An 18093-nucleotide genomic window follows, 5' to 3' on the forward strand; every position below is an offset into this window, starting at 1 on the left:
GGGCTCACGCCGGCAAAGCAGTGTGGGCTTGGGCCACAGCCTGACGTAAGGAGAGTTGGCCAGGCTGCCGGAGTGTTGGCAGTTGAGCACCAGGCATAGCAGCCTCATCAACACAGTGTTGAAGATAGTCCCAAAACTCGGGGTGTTTCTTAGCAACTGCCCTATTTGAGGAACAGTGAGTGCCACAGGGAAGCTGCTTGGAAGCCCATGCAAGACAGGCAGCCTCCCCAATCAACTTGCAGTGTCCCCCCCTTCAGCCTGGACCCCTGCACCAGGTGCTATCTCCCAGGGCCATGTGACCAGACTGGAAGACCTCCATGAGCCATCAGCTACCCCACGGGTCTCTAGGCAGCTTCTGGGACCAAATGTTTGCAGAGAGGCCCTGATTATGCCCTCGGCCCCCAGGCAAAGCCCAGTTGCCATCTGTTGTACTTCAAACTATCTGAGCTGCTGACAAGACCTAAAGGAAAAGATACCACCTAACGAAACATACCAGGCCCTCAACACTCAGACCCAGAGCTGGGCACAGAGGGCACCTTCGATGCACAAAACACCTCCGAATAGAGTCCAGAACAGATGGGTCTTCTGCGGAATTTTGTAACCAACATAGGTGTTCTAGAAAGTTCCAGGATACAAATGCTTGCTGGACTTTTGTTCTTTCTTCACTCCAACAGACAGTACATCATTTTATCTTCGCAAAATTTATTTTGGGGAATTAAAAAATTCTGCCAGGGCCAGGCTTCTTGGCACCGGTGGTCAATCTTAGATATGTATTATGAATACGAACATTTTCCTGTCGACCCAATTTGAAATGAATTATCCAATTAAGTTAAGAAGGGGATGCATCCTACTTCCAGGAATATATTGCTAATGACTCTGTCTTGACTGTTTTCCTCTAAATCCTTTCTAATTAAGTAAGGACCGTTCCGTACATTGTGGGGATCAGCCTGGATGTTGCTCTGGAGACGGGAGGATTTTTCATGATATCACCATTTCAGTCTCCTGCTGAGAAGGGAGCTGGCAATGCTTTTCGCCTCCCCCTGGGATGAATGCTCACCGCCAACAACAAGCACAAAAGCTCTGTTGGACGGAAAAGGATGAGGGATTGTGTAAAGCTTCCAGGTCTCCTTCTGCAGCAACCCTGAGAGTCTGTGGCTTCAGCTGCTCTGAGCACAAGACAGTTGCCCAGTGTATGCAAGCAGCAGACGCCCCATTTTCCTTCTCCACTCCCGGCCAGTTCTAGAGAGGGACATGCCAGCCCTGATGAGGAGGTGTGATAGTGCCAACTCAGCCAGCAGAGAGAAACTGATTTGTGGTAAACGGCCAAAAAGATCGGGGCTGTGGGGTCAGAGTGTGACACGATTGATGCCGCGAAGCCTAAGAGGAGAGAAAGATGTTTATTTCTAAAATGCACACATGATCATGGCACTGCCTTGCTTACAGCCCTTTATTAGTTCTCCGTTGTCCTCGTCATAAAGTTCCATATCTTTTGCATAACACATTTCATGCTTCATTTCCCACTCACTCTTCCAACCTTTTATCTCCTCCAGCCCCTAAATAAGTACTCTGTAGTTGCAAAGTCAAAAGCCTCCCTGCATTCGCACATGCTGTTCCCTTTCTCAGGATATCCTTTCCCAACTCTTCTCAGCCTGGTAAACTCATCTCATTCCTCCAGAGCTGACTCAAGGGTCTTAAACTCTATGGCCTTCTTCCCGCCTTTACTCCCTCCCGTCTCTCCGGGAAGATGCAGGAATCATGGCCGAGCTTGTGTTCTACACATCGTGCTCTGTTATAGTTGGCCTGCATGTCTGCCTCCCGACCAGCTGCTGAGCCCCTCAAGGGGAGCGGGTATGTCCTTGAAGGAATGGCTGAATGATGGGAAAAAGGGGCCATGTCCACTGGAGACGGATGTGTAACTAAAACCACGCAGAGCATATCTAAGAAGTAAATGCCATGTGTCCAGTGGTTCCCTGTGCCCCTCAGACTTAGGCCCACAGGTGTGTGGGCAGTCATTGGGGCCAGTTATGTCATACTCTGGGCATCAACCCCTCTCTTCTCCATCTGAGCATCCCCAAAATGAAAGATTTAAAAACCACATCTGTCTGACGTTGTTCAGTAGTGAAAAGGAGTTGTTAAGCTTGTTAATAAACAAAATCTCTGAAAGAGATCCTTACTATTACATCAAATTGTTAAAGTACCTTCTGGAAGACTCAGTTTAATGAGGAAAAAAACAAACTGCCCCAAAATTCAAACATAATGAGAAAAAAACAAACAAACCCTGCCCCAAAATTCAAACCATCAGCACTACAATGAACAAACCTGTCTCCTAGCACTTGAGACAGAGTACAGCTATTTGGTAGGGGGTTACTGTGGAATGCCCAGACAGGAACTAGACGTCCCATTTAGGTCTCTACCAGCTCTGGTTTCTGCCCCTCATGGACTCAGACCCAAGCAACCCCCCGTGACCTGTATGTTTCCAAGCTGAACAGGGGCCTTTCATTCAGTTGTGCTGGGTATAAAACTATGTCCTGGGCTGGGCATCACTCCTTTCTTGCAATCCTACTTAGGTTTGTCCAGCAGCCTAACTGTATGTGGGGGAAGCAGGTCCTTAGCATTGCTCAGCTACACAACTTTGACCCTCCAGCCTTCCCTAATACGTGAGAAATTGGCAATCCGCAGAAACGCAGATGGAGTAAGGAACCTCAGAGACCAACGCCAGCCATTGCTAGTCCAGGATTGGAGCCATCAGAGTCAGCTTTCCTTCCCGTCTAAGTCATTTATTAAAATCATCTGCTGTTCCAGAGAGCAGGAACTGCTGAATTCCCCAAGACTCTGCATCTCTCTATGGCAGGTCTCGTCCTCTTCACCTGTTTCCACCCCAGGGACCCAGCAGGGAGGCTGGCACATGGTGAGTACCCTGTAACATGCCTGTCACAGAATCTGGTTCAGATACGCTGTTGAATCTACTTCCTGTTCCTGTCGTGGGGAGCACTTTTCCTTTTAGGAGTTGTTTGATTTCAGGTGAGTCAAAGCACCATCTCCAAGCCTCTCCCTGTGTGTGTAATTTTGAAAAATCTAATAGAAAGCCAAGCAATGTGTGAAATATATGTACGTTACGGGTAGAAGTGTGTCCCCCCAAAATACATGTTGCAGTCCTAATCCCCAGTACCTGTGAATGTGATCTTCTTTAGAAGTAGGATCTTTGCAGAGGTAATCTATTTAAGATAAGGTCATTTGGGTGGGCCCTAATCCAACAGACCTGGTGTCCTCATAAGAGGGACCTTTGGAGATAGAGACCCAGGGAGAATGCCATGTGAGGACAGAGGCCGAGACTTGAGTGTTACAGCTACAAGCCAAAGACACCAAGGATGGAAGGCTACCACCAGAAGCTAAAGAGGCAGGGGAAAATTCTGCCCAGTCTCAGAGCAGGGCCCTGCTGACACTTTGTTGCAGACGTCTGGCCTCCAGAAATACAGAGAGAAAAAATTCTGCTATAAGCCACCTACTTTGCGGTCATTTGTTACAGCAGCCCTAGGAAACGAAAACAGGACAATAACCAAAAGGCAGTGATTTCTTGTTTGTTTCTAAGTTCAGCACTTCTTTAATGTCAACTCTCATATACAGTAACTTGTGTGGGGGTAGTGTCCATTTCATTATGTGACCCATTTGCTCTTTCACGTAACATTCACTGAGCAACTAATATGTGCCAGACTCTATGCAAGGTTCCAGAGCAACAAAAGTGGGTAAGCCAGGAGACCACGGTGAGGGCAGTCGGTGAGGAAGCCACCTACGTAAACAGACAGCTACATAAAAGCAGTGCAGTCAGTTTTCTAAACACGGATAACAGAAACAAGGAGCATTTATTGCGTGTGTGCTTCCCACGCGCCTCACATTGTGCTGAGCCCCTCACACACGTGATCGCATGTAATCCCCACACAAACCACGAGGGAAGGGGCCTGTATGACGCCCACTTTCCAGTGGGTGAAGTTAGCCCGCGGGACTCGAACCTGGCCAGCGCCAAACGCAAAGCGCATGGGGGCGCTAGGGGAGCGCAGGAGGATGGGGGCTCGCTCCAAGGGGGCGCACGGAGGTCGCGCTTTGATTCGGGGCAGCGAGGAGGAGTCATTCAGATACGAAAGCATTTTAGTAGCTGAATTCTCAGAACAGACTAAACATAAAAATAGGCAACGAATGGGTAAAGAAATTGGGGTTGTCCTTCAGTCATTAAAGAGATAACAAAATGCTCCGGCCCGCTCACCGGTGCAGAGCCGTCATTCCTCTGGATGGGCCCGCTCAGGAAGGGTGTACAACGGTCCTGATTTTCTCCATTGCTCCTGTGTGAACCTTACACATTAGCAAGAAGGAAAATGTCGTCTGTATTATTGCTCGGGCTAATGCTTTGTAGCACTTAATGTGTTTTGGGCACGTTCTCAGCACCGATGTGTTAACTCAGCTAATCCCCACCATGACTCCATGGGGTACGAGTAGACTCTACTATTAGAGCCATTTTACAGAAAAGGCAGTTGAGACCCAGAGAGGCTAAGCAAAGCACCCACAATCACAGAGCTGGATCAAACCCAGACAATCTAGCCCAGAGTTCACGCTATTAACCACCTGCTAGGACCGGGGTAGGTAGGCCATATTTTGCAGGGACCATGGTTCAAGTGCCTCAGCCCCAACCTGACACCATTAGCTCATTCGTTCTTCTCCTCTGATGCCTTCTGCAAAGTTTTGCACACATTTTTGCCTTTTTTTCTCTGCCCGTTTCTAATATTCTGGAATGAGCTAAAAATACAACATATAACATCAAAATAATAATATGCTCAATGCTTATCTACTGGGGCAGGAAAACTTCCCTATTAGGACAAACCAAGGGATGTGTAGTGTCAGCCAAGAGTGAAGACATGGTAGCTGGCAAATGACAGAAAAAAAAAAACAGGGCAAGAAGAGCCCAGCTGTCAAGGTAGGGGAGTCACCTAATTTATGCCACGTGCAGATCAGGCTCTGGATAAGTGTCAGGGGGAGGGAGTGGGGAGAGGAAGAAGGAGGGGGAAAAGGAGGGAGGTGGGGAGGAGGGAGAGGGGAGGGGACTGAGGAACAGGCTGGGGAGGAGGGGAAGGAGCGCAGTCCATGGCAGACAGGTCACACTCAGTGCTGGGAAAGCCTGAGAAACACGGTGTGGTGAGGAGTGGGGCATACCAAAGGCTGCCCACTGTGGGGGGAGGCTTCCCGTTCGCAAAGACCGTCCTCAAATCTGTCTCTTAAATGAGAGCCGGGGCCATTTAAGATGCCACTTCTGTGGCTCAAAAATGGACATGTATTGGCAATTTCATGTTTCAACTTACACATATAGTCACAGAGGAACACTGGCAAAATTCAAAGTAAGCTCATCTAAAATGTAAAACCTAGTAGACTTTTTGTAACCTTCTTTTGCCATTTCTCCTCCTCCTCCTTCCTTTCCCCTCCACTCTTCTCTTCTTCTCCCCTCCATCCTCCTTTCACCCTAGCTTTTCCATCTTCCTCCCCACTCCCTCCTCTTCTTCTCACTTTAAACTATATTAGGAGTCTAATTAATGATGATCACTCTTACTCATTACTTGAGAACATTTCATGGGAAAGATTCAAACGGCCATGTGTACATGCATGTGTATTGTGTAAACGTGCTTATGTACTGTGTACACATCCATGTGCATAGTGTACATGTGTCCAAGGAAGGATGCAGGGCACCTTCGCCTGGTGGCCACACCTGCATGACACACAGGACAAGAGCTGCTTCTGCCCTGTTAGTGCCAGCTGCCTGCTCAAAGCTCATGCAGTCAGAGCTTGGAGTCTGCAAGAGAGGAAAGGGACAATTTCGGGGAGTAAGCCACACTGGCCACTGGGACCCGAGGCCTTGGGTTCAACCTGACACCCAGTATATGCTGGATTTTTTTAGTACTGAAGTGCTTGATAATACACAAAAATTTCTAAGGCGGCAATACCCATAGTGCTTCCTGATTGCCTACCTAGAACTCAGGTGTTCAGAGGCAAAGGCAATGAAAGGCCCAGAAGGCAAGGTGTGTGCCCTTTTGCCAAGAATGTGGGCATCCTGACTCTACCACTTCCTGGCTGCAGGAGCTTGGGCAGGTTTCTCATCAAAGCCCCACATCCTCATCTATAAAAGGAGAAGGTGCTTTGCTAGCAGGACTGTCTCAGATGGGCTGTTGTAGTTTAAAGGAGAAGATCTCAGCACAGTGCCCTCGACACAAAGGACCAAAACATGCTGGGTGACTGAAGCCTCTGAAACTGCTCTCCCCGGAGATTAAAAAAATCTGCTCAAGAGAGATCAGGTGTAGTCTAAACAGGAATGGCTTTGCCAGTCTTTGCGGTGTCATTTGCAGCCCATGATCTCCCTTCGTGCTGATGACACACAATCCTTAGCCCCAACACCCAGGCCACGCGAAGAGATGAAACCAAGTCACAGACACTGAGGCAGGACTCCTTTTCTTTGACACCTTAATTTAAAACAATGAAATTTTTTTTTTCCCCAAGTCTCAAAGCCACGCTTTTAGGCACCCTGCCAGAAGGCAAGATGACTGTTTTCCTTCAGAGGGCTCCAATTCCCATTGTACAACTTAGAGCCTGGGGAAAATGCAAAACAATAAACCATCTGCCAGGCTTTCAGACAGTGCAATTTGCAAGAAGTGCTTTTACATCGTAGTAGGACTCTGCATTAAGCCAGGATTAATTAATTGCCACATTAAAGGAAAGCACCTTTAACATTTCAATGGCATAATCATATGCAATTATGATCATATGAAGGAACATTTTATAATTAATGATGCCACCACTTCCTGAAATGTGTAATCCTTTTGTCTTGAATTCCTAAGAGGTTGGCAGAAGGAAGGCACTAAATATAGATCAGGAACTAATATTTAAATCAGTTTTCAACTCACTTTTCAAAATGAACAGTAAAACCAGAGCAGAAGCTTACCCTTATTAGGACTCTAAGTCTTTATGTCCATGAGGCTAAATATTCAGCAACACAGAAATGGTCAACAGAAACAGGCCTGAAGTGACGGCCCCTAAATAGCAATAATTTTGCCATTCTGCTTTTAAATTTGCCAACTGCTTTTCCAGAATTGCATTAAAACACACCCAAACGGTCCTGGCTTTGGCAACGATGATGCTGTGTTATCACTCAAGACAGACCGCTGACTCATCTGTGTGACTTTGAAAATGAAAATGGTTTTTCTTTTGATTAGGGATGTTTCCCACGAAGCTGCAAATCCCGCGTCCCGAGCATTGTTCTAAGTACTGACCATGTTAATTAACACTTGTTTGGTCTTCACAGCAACCCTGAGCCAGTACTCTTAGGGTCCCCATTTTATAAATGAGGATACGGAAGTACCAAATGCTTATATAACTTGCCTAAGCTACTGTTCCCCCAGGAAAAGGCCCATTTGCATGAACTACAAACCAGATGAGATAAACAGATTTTTTAGATTCTAACACCCATTCTGCCACTCAAGCAACTAACCATGAGGAAAGCCCCAGAACCTCCCGACATCTAATTTCTGCTGTTGGCAAAGTTTTGCAGCAACTACAGATGAAAATGCAGCGGAACAAAATTTGACCCACAGTAACACCCAAAGAGTTTCCAGACAAAAATACCTATAGGACAGTTTTTCTCAAAAAAAGCCAAAACAAAACAAAACAAAAACCTCAAACTGCATAAACTGCCATTATTTCATTTTCCAGTTCGCTTCAGAGTACACTGTTACCTGCTTCCAACAATGAAATATGGAGGTGGCACGCCACCTCCCCAAGACAGACTTACGTAAGGCAAGTGCTCACCTTGTCATAATAGTAACGCAGGGCTCTGCTCAGCTTATCGTAATTCATGTTTGTTTTGTTTTTTCGGAGTCCCCACAGTTTGGCCACCTCTTCGGCTTTGAGGAGCTTGAATTCACCATCGTTGGAGGTCCAGCAGATCAGATGCTCATGTTTCTGGTCCAGCAGCAACTGCAACAGGAACTGCCACAGCGTGATTGCACTCTCCATACCTGGGGAGGAAGGGGGGCAGGTCAGCGCATCAGTGCAGATGCCAAGTCTGGAGGGGTGGGGGCTTCGGGGTGAGCGCCTCAGCTCCCTCTCGCCCCTCTCCCAGTGAACCTAATAAAGCCGTGTGCACGTCCATCCCGACAGGCCGCTCTGAATCAGGGGCCTTCTGGATGCGTTTTTCTAAACAGCCACACTTCAGAAATAGCTGGCAGCCCTGTGATCCTTGTATCTGTGACATATCCCCGCAGGTGACAGGGTTACACCAGGAATAAAGTGGAAACATGATTAATCAACTGCCCACGTTAGTCCCCATTCAAACAATTCCCCACTTAACAGTAGTGTCTGTTCCCACCCATCCTATCAACTCCTTTGATGGTCAGTCTCTAGTCCATTAACTGCTATGAATGTGGACCCCATGAGAAGTACATTTATGTGGGGTCTGGGATAATGAGGCTGGGGTATATCAGTCAGTGTGGCGACAGGATGAATTTCACATGGAAGGGACTTCGTTGGATTACTCTTCGTTGGATTACTCTGTGTATTCCCAGCACTCTGATAACCCAGCACAATGCCTGAATGTAGCATGCACCCCACATACAGATGTTTGTGGAATCAAAGAATTGATCATTGCCACTTGAAAAGTCCTTCACTTTCCCAGGCATTTGTCATACTGCAGAACAAACTGCACCATCACAAGTGCAGAGATGGGAAAAGCATTTTTTTCTCCTCTATGAGAGGAAAGCATATAAAATGTTATCTTTTTCCTCTGACTCTGGTGTAGACTTTGTAAGTGCTGTTCCTCCTGCCCAAAATGCTGTTCCCTAGCTTTGGAGCTGGGTGAACTCCTACTCGTCCATCATGACACAATGAGGCCTTCTGGAAGAAATGTTCCCCCACTCCCTCAGGTAGTTTCCCAACTTCAAACATTTGAGGACTTTCATGGCAATGGGTCCTGATACTAAAAATAATAGCATTAATAATCCATTTCTCTTATCAACATTCATTAAATTAGGAAAGAAGAGGTTGGGCTGGACTCAAAAGCTTTGCCTCGGATAAGAAGTGATCTGTTGGATCAAATATATGGTGATGGAAGGAGAACTGACTCTGGGTGGTGAACACACAGTGGGATTTATAGATGATGTAATACAGAATTGTACACCTGAAATCCATGTAACTTTACTAACAATTGTTACCCCAATAAACTTTAATTTAAAAAAAAAGGTGATCTGTCATGACTGGACATGTGACTCGCCCTAGGTTTTGATGTGGACAAGATGGGGGTGACATTCCAGTGCTGGGCTGAGAAAGCCAGGGCAGGACAGAAGCTTCTGGCAGGATAGAAGCTTCAAAGGTAAGCTGAGAGGTGGGGGCAAAGCCAGAAAGAACTATGGTAGCAAGGAGGGGAGGCTGAAGTCCTAGGAGGCAGCCAGAGTGGTGAGACACGGAGCTAGACTCTGGGAGACTTGGAAGCCCGAGTAATTGCTTTAGGGGGAGTTATCTGTAAGAATATTGTCAGCTCCGCAACTCCTCTCGTGCATTCCTCTTAAAAGGGCAGCTTTCAGACTGACAAATTATTTTTCTGCCTTTCCACACGGGAAGGGATGTGGAAATACCTAGCTACCCATTAAGTATTCATTTCTTCATTTCCTGTCATATGTTGAGCTGAAAGGACACATTTTATCATTTCCCTGAGCAACATGGGTTTCTCAGTTAAAGGAAAGCAGATTAGGAATGGTCTCCAAATACCCATTCGGTGTTTTATTTATGGTTCTTTAAAGGAGATCTTCTTGACAGAAATCAACCTTCACCACCATGGCCACTCAGTCTGTGGGACAGTAAATCATTTCGCTGTTGAATCAAAACTGCCTTTGCATCTCACGAATCTTGTAAGCACAACTGCTGGGATACGCAGCAACTTGCCAGCTCCAACTCCTAACACCAACCACCCTTCCGATTATTTGAGGACGAACCACACACTTTCTTCTCATCATTGGCACTAAGAATTGCTAATAGTTGTCTCCCAATTTTTTGGTGTTTTCTTGGCCAAGCATTTCAGATAGTAACCTTTAAAATATCTTTGGGACTTGAAGGGGATGCCCGGAGGAACCTGCTTTGAAGGACAGAAGGCTGCCAGTGGGTATGGAGTCTGGATAGAAGGAGCTGTGGCTCACATGGCAGGTCAGAAAGTGGTGAGCCACCTTCTCCTCCCCCACCTGTAATGGGCACGCACCATCATGTTCCAGATGGGACAGGAGGACAACAGGAACACCCCCATGGATTTTACACTTGGTGCCTCTTCTACCCAGGAATAGTCAGAGCTTCTTGTGCTTTCTGGAATCCCTTCTCATGGCATTTCCACCCCATGTACGGGAGTCATGTTCTCCACTACAGAGGACCTACATGGAAGACTGGATAAATGTTCTCAAGCCTTCCCTCCTTCCCCCACTCAAGTGATGGTGCAGCAGTGCACTAGAATGGATGGGGTACTTTTTCCCAAGCTCACTAAAGTTTGGGCTTGGCCATGTGCTTTGACTTGGCCAATGGAATGCTGAGTAGAAGTTAAAACATGCCGATTCTGACACGAGGTCGCAGAGGCTTCGCATGTCTGAACTTTTCCTCCTGTCTTCCTGTTACTGCCATGAAGTCTGCTGCCCCAAAATGAGGCATGTGGAGCCAACCTGAACTCAGCCCAAAGCCTGGAGCCAAGCCCCACGACCCACAGTCTGAAGCAGAATCCCTGAAGCCAACCCATGGGAAAAATAAATGCGGCTGTAAACCAGTGAGTCTAGGGGCAGTTTGTTACACAGCACTGATGCAGCAAAAGCTGACTATTACAGTGCCCAACGGCTTTGTTTAAAAAGATTCTCTCTTCACTGGGGTATGATGTCTTTACACTACAGAGCTTCCATTCACAATCATGAGGTGTATCTAGACAGGAAAAAGCATTTTACAAGATGTGGGGCGACTGGCTGATCATGTCTTCACTCAGAGGGCCACAAGTGACCTAAGTGATGGCTGTGAATGCTATGGCCATGGCCTAAGACAAAGGTAGAAGAAGGAAACGGAAAAGAAAAGAGAGAGGTAAATGAGTAGAAAGTAAAAAGGCAGCAGAGCAAATGGTGGGGATGGGGACCCCCAGATCAGGGGCCATCCAGACTTCTGGAGTAGAGGAACTGGGGCAAGGAAAGGTCAGCAGCTGTGAATCAGGAAACACAGGGCTGCCCTGCAAGCTCTTCGACTCCAGCAGAGCTGGGGTGGTGGCCGAGTGGGCTGTGGAACATTCCCTTCTCCCCCTCACTTCGCCCACGCCGAGGCGTCACTGCCAGGCTACAACTGAGTACTGGAGGATTACTCAGAAGGCTTAGGTGTTAGTAAGAGCACTTCTCTGGAGGTGACTAAGGCATCATCAAGCCATTCCTGCAGAATGCACAGCAAGCCCAGTGCTGAGGCCTCATTCTCCTCTTCGCCAGCTCTCTCCAACCACTCCCCTGCCCTGGTTGGTCCACCAGTTTCGATGACTGTGCAGCACACAAATCTTCACTGTGGGAAATCCCCGGCACACATTACTCAGAGATGAGTCTCAAAAATATTTCCTTGTGAGCTTATAATCGCATCTACAAACATCTGTCACCCCATTCTACACTCGGCAGAAGTAATTCTGGGATGTAGTGGGCCCCGAAGGCAGCTCTGGACCCTCCCAGCCCCTCTGGCCACAGCCATCAGTGGGATTAAAATTCGTGAGTACATGTGGGGGAGCAGGACCATGGGAAACAGGAGGGAGGGGAACACCCGCTCACATGGCTGCTGTGGTTCTCTCCATTCAAGGGCACACACTGTGCTTCTTTTAGTTCCAATGTTAGTTTTAGTTATGATTAAATTAAGCATCATTTACACATATACCGTGATTCCCCAAAAATAGAACCTAGCCGACCATCAGCTCTCATGCGTCTTTTGGAGCAAAAATTAATATAAAACCCAGTATTATATTATACTATATATTATATTATATTATATTATATTATATTATATTATATGCTCCAAAAAAGACGCATGAGAGCTGATGGTCTGGCTAGGTCTTATTTTCAGGGAAGCACAGTAATCATGCTTTGCATTCTATCACACCTCTGCCAGCTACAAACTTTGTCCCCTTGGCGCCATTGGAAAAGAAAAAGATTCTAACATCTTTTGGGGAGCATGCCCTCTACCAACTGCCAACACTGAACATATTAGCAAACTCATCCAAATTAATATCTCTCCCACCAGAAAAAAAAAATTTGAGTGGTTTTTTTCTTTTTCTAAATTGATTCTTACATGCCTAGAATCCTCAGTGAAGCCCAGTATCTTAACATGCAGGTACAATAAAGTCCAATTTATCTGGCAGCCATTAGAAGGAATGGGAGTAATTCAGACAGCACACTACAGCTCCTACTAAATAACAAGATCAAGAAGGTGTAGATACGTGATATTTATGCTTGATACGCTACCATGTAAATGGAGGCCGGCTTTAAGTCAAAATGTTTCATCAGCCTAATCTCATTTAGCTGATTTTCCAAACTCTCCACTTAAAATACATTGGGCACATGGAAAAAAAACACAAATGTTATAAATCTTTTTAAAATATTCCCCAACGTCAAATTTCTGCTAGTTAGAAAATGCTTCTCTTTCCCGTCCTCGCCGCCCAGGCCTTATTTTGAATGTATGAAACTCTGTCAGGTATTGTGATGCCATTCTTTACGCAAAACCAAACTCTGCACGTTTCCATCTAGGATCAGTCCCCTTTTAAAGCCACCCCTGTTCTTACAGGGAGAGGTGCCTCTCAGCGTCTGACACTTTCTCTGCTCCTCTGACTGCACCTCAGTTGTGCCGCCTGCAGTGGGTGATTTCTCACCATTTCCACAGGAGCTGACCAAACACAACAGTCACAGCAGCTGGCAGGCCCACTTCCAGGCCTCTCCAGAGAACAAGTCAACCCGCTATTTGCCCCAATGGCTTCTCTTCCTTTGTAATTTATATCCTAGATCTTGCCACAGTGGAGGAGATCATCTAAAACATCCTGTCCAATTTGAATATTACACATGCCTCCTTTTAAAGGAGCAGGGGGGAAAATTGATAGGTTCCCCATGCTGACAAATTATTTTCATTAAAACTTATTATAATTTCCCTTCAAGATAAACAACAAAACTGGATATAAGTTCCTCAAGGTTTATAACGCTCATATAATGATAAAATGAAATTCACAGGTAAAACACATTCCTCCCTCCACTCAAATTCATGATTAATTTTACACGTGACAGATGAAGTTTTGTTGAAATGCAGCCAACAAATGCAGTCACTGAAAGCTTATGGCAATGACTGAGCCAACACAGGTTCTTTCAGGTAAAATGTGTTTATATTGCTATATTCTTTGAAGACTCAATTCTTTCCTTGCTTGCTTATTTATTTAATTTTATTTTTTGAATGTCCGTTTTATGTCAGGACGCCATCTGGGTATTTTGGGGACACATCAGTGAACCAAAAAGGTGAAGACCACTGTCCTCGAGTTTACATTCCAGGAGGAGAAGACAGGTCATAAACAACAAACATATGACTATTAAATTACATAGTATGTTGGGAAAATCGCGTTATGGAAAAATGCAACCAGAGCAGGTAAAGGGGGTGGGAGCCTGGGTTACATGAACAAGAGAAGGTCATGGCTTCTTTGAGAAGCTGAGAGTTGAGCAATTCCTTTGTTAAAAGTAATTTTCAAAATGGGTAAAATCATGGCTCTCCTATAGACAGAAAAATAAAGACACGTGAAAGGTTTAATTTTACTCATGAATCAAGGACGGCACTAGGCAGACGTTATAACAAGTCAAAAGAGAATCCGAATGACAGAGGCATTTCTAGATCAGGAACATTGAAACGAATGCCCACGTCAGACCAAATGGGGCGAGAGAGGAGTCAGCTGAACACCGTACGACAGAACAGAATTTGCATCCCTATTGACAAGAATTATTTTGCTATCAGTTATCCTATACGTAATTGATAGGGTTGTAAAGCAGCTTCCATAAAGTCAGAATCACATCATCCAGAGTGCTCTCTATAGTCTAGACAACGCGGTTTTTCACTGAAGCACCGTTATTTTCTACAATCTGCAGCAGGTGAGAGAGTGAACCATTTTTGTCTATTTAGAAGGCCATATACTGGGTAACAGCAGATTCTGGAGACAGACTGTTGAAACGCAAGCGCTGGCCCTGCCTGGCCTTGGGACTAGAGGTAAATTATTTAACCTTTCTGCCCCTCCCCATACTCGTAAGTAAGATGGGGATGATGATAATAAAAGTATCTCCTGTACAGGGCTGTTGTAAGGATTATATGAGTTACTAATAATGCAGTTGAACGACACCTTGTGCGTGCTATTCAAATGCTTACTTTTTAAGCAACGGGGAAAGATCTTCATAGAGCATGTTGTGAAGTCGTTTGGCCTTCACCTGGCCTGAAGCATCATTTAGATATTGTATCACCATGGTTCTCTTTTCATTAGGCAATGACCCCAATACAGGCTCTGAAATCTAGGGAGACTTTCAGCTATTCAGGGACTTATTTATAAGGTGACTTGGAATATGCTTTGTTTATTTTTTTTACACTATCATCAAAAACGAAAGAACATTTTTAAAAATTCTTGCTGAGAGAATTCCTGGGCACATATCCTCTGACTCCTGCTTAAGAAACACTGGTTTAAAAATGCTTCTTAGCTTAAGGCTGTCAAGCTGTTGTGCCTCCAGCAAAGATGGCTCTTTGGTGCCCACACTTCTCTTGGGGCTAGTTCTCCTCCCATCTCTCTTGTGCCCCTGGAGCAAGGAGGGGAGGCAAGTAGTAGATGAGAGTGTTGTGTCAGACTAAGTGTTCTAACACGACAACCCAAGGGACAGCGAGGACAATCCTGCTTCTGACTGAAGATGGAACCCACAGGGGTCCATTCACTGGGCCAGTCAGGACAACAGATGCAGAGGTAAGCTGGGTGGGGCGGCATAAGAGGAAAGAATTTGGTCTCTGACACAGAGCGGGACAGACACTTAGATGGACTCTGAGTGGTTCGTTTCCACCCTCGTTCTGTGTTTTCAACTCTTCCTGTTTTTAAAGAATGCAAAATACATCATTGAATTCATTCTTTAATCTGGATGAAGCCTCAGAGAGAAGGATGCTATAGACCACGATAATGGTCACCCAGGTAATTCCCTGGGGCCCTCTTCTATCCACTTGACAGCCATTTGCCCACACAGCCGTCCCCCTTAGGGCAAGGGTTCTAACCACCAATCCCCAGAGCACACTAACTCAAGCCAGGCCCATCTCCTCTGACCACTGGGGGTCTAATCAACAACCTGCACAAACATGAAAGCTGCTCCCTCCCCAGGGGTAGGAAACAGGAACAGTCATGAAGCAGGGTAAAAGCAGTAAAATGTGGTCACCATCCTGATGCTCAATCAGACAGTTCAAATAATCAGCACAATGGGCAGGACAGAGAAGATCAAAAGGCCATCCCATTCCTCCGGAATGGAAGTAATTTATATACACACACGTGAACACACTCATACCAAGGTTCCTTTTAGCACTTAGCATACAGTCTCACAGTGTTAGTCATTCATTAAGCTGTCTTTTCCAATTATAAGAGCCTTAGCTTTGTCTTCTCTGGACATGGTGGGTATTTTTTATGAAGTCTTTGCCACATACCAAGCACTTTCCTGCATTATATTATCTCATTTAATTCCCACAACAGCCCTATGAATCAAATGGTTACTGTTCCCATTTTGCAGATGAGGCAATTGAGGCCCAACAGTGGAAGAGTAGGGGCCCTGTAGAACAGTCTACTCAATGTTTGGCCAACATACCACTGCAAACTATTGGTCACCAGTCTATGATGACATAGGTATAGAAATCAAAAGTATACAGAGACTTCTAGTTGCAATTTGTCACCACATGCAAGTATGGGATCAGCAGGCTCATCTGTCAGCGTAAGCTATGGACTAGGCAGTCACATTAAAAACCACACTAAAAACATGCAATATTCAAGGTTAGCTTTTCTTTTCTTCTTTTTTTTTTTAAGGTTAGCTTTTCAACTGTAACCCAAAAGTGTATAAAAATCTGGAATTCACTGATACCATTAAAAGATGATTGAAATGTAACCACGTATAATTTTATAGGTTAAATTGTTGGAACTGGCAACTAATGAAGGATTACAGATGAATTTTTTTAATGCAGGAATACTTGCTTCATTTTGGATGAAGGTTAAAAAATTAATATCCTGAGTTTGCTGAAATGTGTTTGAAAATCCCTTCCTCCATTCCTGTCAACATATCTCTGTGAGACTGGCTTCTCTCTGAGAGTAATTAAAACCAAACATAGAAATAGTTTCTATACGTCCTCCCCTACGAGTCCCATTTTTGTTTCCAACCTAAACTTGCTAGTCAGCAGGAAGTTCATTTGCCACCTTAAAAGTGAATATTGATAAATATGGTGTTTGTTTACAGTGTGCTTATGGGCATTTACTATAGGGATTCTCTATTTTACTTAAAACTTTTTTGTTTGGTTACAATTACCAAACGGCAAAACCACTACCAGTAGTAACAGTGATCTTCTGTATTAATTGTCTTTACACACAATTTCAATGAATATGTAGTTTTTGTACTTATTTTCCCCATTATGTTTATTTGAATTATATTTCTTGAAATACCATTTTATGCCTATTAAATGTATAATAAAAAGAAATTGCGGATTGTGTTTTAGAATCTTTTTTATTTTCCTAGTACTTTACTGTATTTCACAAAATTATCCATGATATTTTGGAAACTTTGAAAAATTGGTCCCTTTCTACAGACGGCTTGAGAAGCACTGCTCTCGGATGTTGACTCTGAGTACTGACCTTTGTTTTGCTGGTTGATGTCTCCCCAGCCCTTAGATCAGAGCCAGGTCACCGTAGGCACCCAATAAACATTTGTCAAACAAATGAATGAATACAAAACGCTGAGGTCAGAGAGTGCCATGGCCTATGCCCTTCACCACTCTGTACTACTGCCCTCCCCGCCTCCCCCCCAAAGCATGGAATGTGCCTTAGGATTAAGATTAGGCTAGTTGGAGAAGACTTTCTGGAGGAGTGAGCTTGAGCACAGCCTTAATCTAAAGGGTGGTTAACATTTGAAAAGTGTGAGAGGACAGAGGCAGACAGTCCCCACAGCAGGCAGGGCAGGGGTGGGGGCAGCAATGGCAAATGGCAAAGCATGAATCAACGGTGGGGGGGCCTGGAATGCAACAGACCTGCAATTTATCCAGAGACAACCTCCAGCCTGAGCCTGAAGAACAGAAGTCGTCCAGTAGCACGGGTTACTGTGCCCTTTCAAACTCCACCAAACCTCCAGCAGCTGCTGGGCTGACAAGGGCATTCCACCCCACGACCAGCACTGCCTTGTCATCTGGAACCTATACCCTGGGGCAGATTCACAGTGAAGCTAATGCCTCAGGAACCGTTACTTTGCACAAGTCTAGGGGCCCGAGTGATTTTGTGCTTCTAATTTTGGCGGGGGTGGGGGGGTTATACAAAGAAGGTTTCCCCGGATTGTTTAAGCTTCAAGCCCCACAAAACCTGGACCTGCCCCTGTAGGAGTCCCTTCTCAGGCTGCCTCTTTTCCTCCTAAAAACTGCTTTCCTCTTGTTGGAGGCGGGCATTCTTTCCGTCTGCCACAAGGTGGCGCCAAACGACTTAATGTAAGATGGGGCTGCACAGAAACTTCATGCAAAGCATGAGGTTTTTGCTTCCATTCTTAGAAGTCTGAATACTCACTTCTTCCTCTTCCTATTGATGGCAACCTAACACTTGTCTTTGCATGTTCCTGAATTCATTTTTAAAGTTACACTGAGGTGGGAACTGAGGGGGTAGAATTATGATCTTTGATTTTCCAAAGCTTATGTGAACTAAAGAAATCAGCCAACTTAAAAAAAAATTAGAAATGAGAGAGGCCAAGGAAAGAACAACTCCTGTGTAAGAAATAAAGTAGGTGCTCCGTTGAGTACCTGTCT

The 18093-nt window shown here is 45.3% G+C and overlaps 1 protein-coding gene across 2 annotated transcripts in view; it reads right to left on the reverse strand.

The window, feature by feature from the left end:
- The window catches only part of ELK3 (ETS transcription factor ELK3), a 66069-nt gene that overhangs the window by 30846 nt on the left and 17130 nt on the right, over nucleotides 1–18093 (reverse strand). For both annotated transcript variants that reach the window (XM_033116327.1, XM_033116326.1), the window contains exon 2: nucleotides 7837–8045. In XM_033116327.1, the coding sequence (XP_032972218.1) occupies nucleotides 7837–8043 (207 nt within the window). In that variant the 5' untranslated portion in view covers nucleotides 8044–8045. The remainder of the gene's footprint in view (nucleotides 1–7836; nucleotides 8046–18093) is intronic.

This window comes from Rhinolophus ferrumequinum, chromosome 10 (genome assembly GCF_004115265.2).
Source record: "Rhinolophus ferrumequinum isolate MPI-CBG mRhiFer1 chromosome 10, mRhiFer1_v1.p, whole genome shotgun sequence".
NCBI lineage: Eukaryota > Metazoa > Chordata > Mammalia > Chiroptera > Rhinolophidae > Rhinolophus > Rhinolophus ferrumequinum.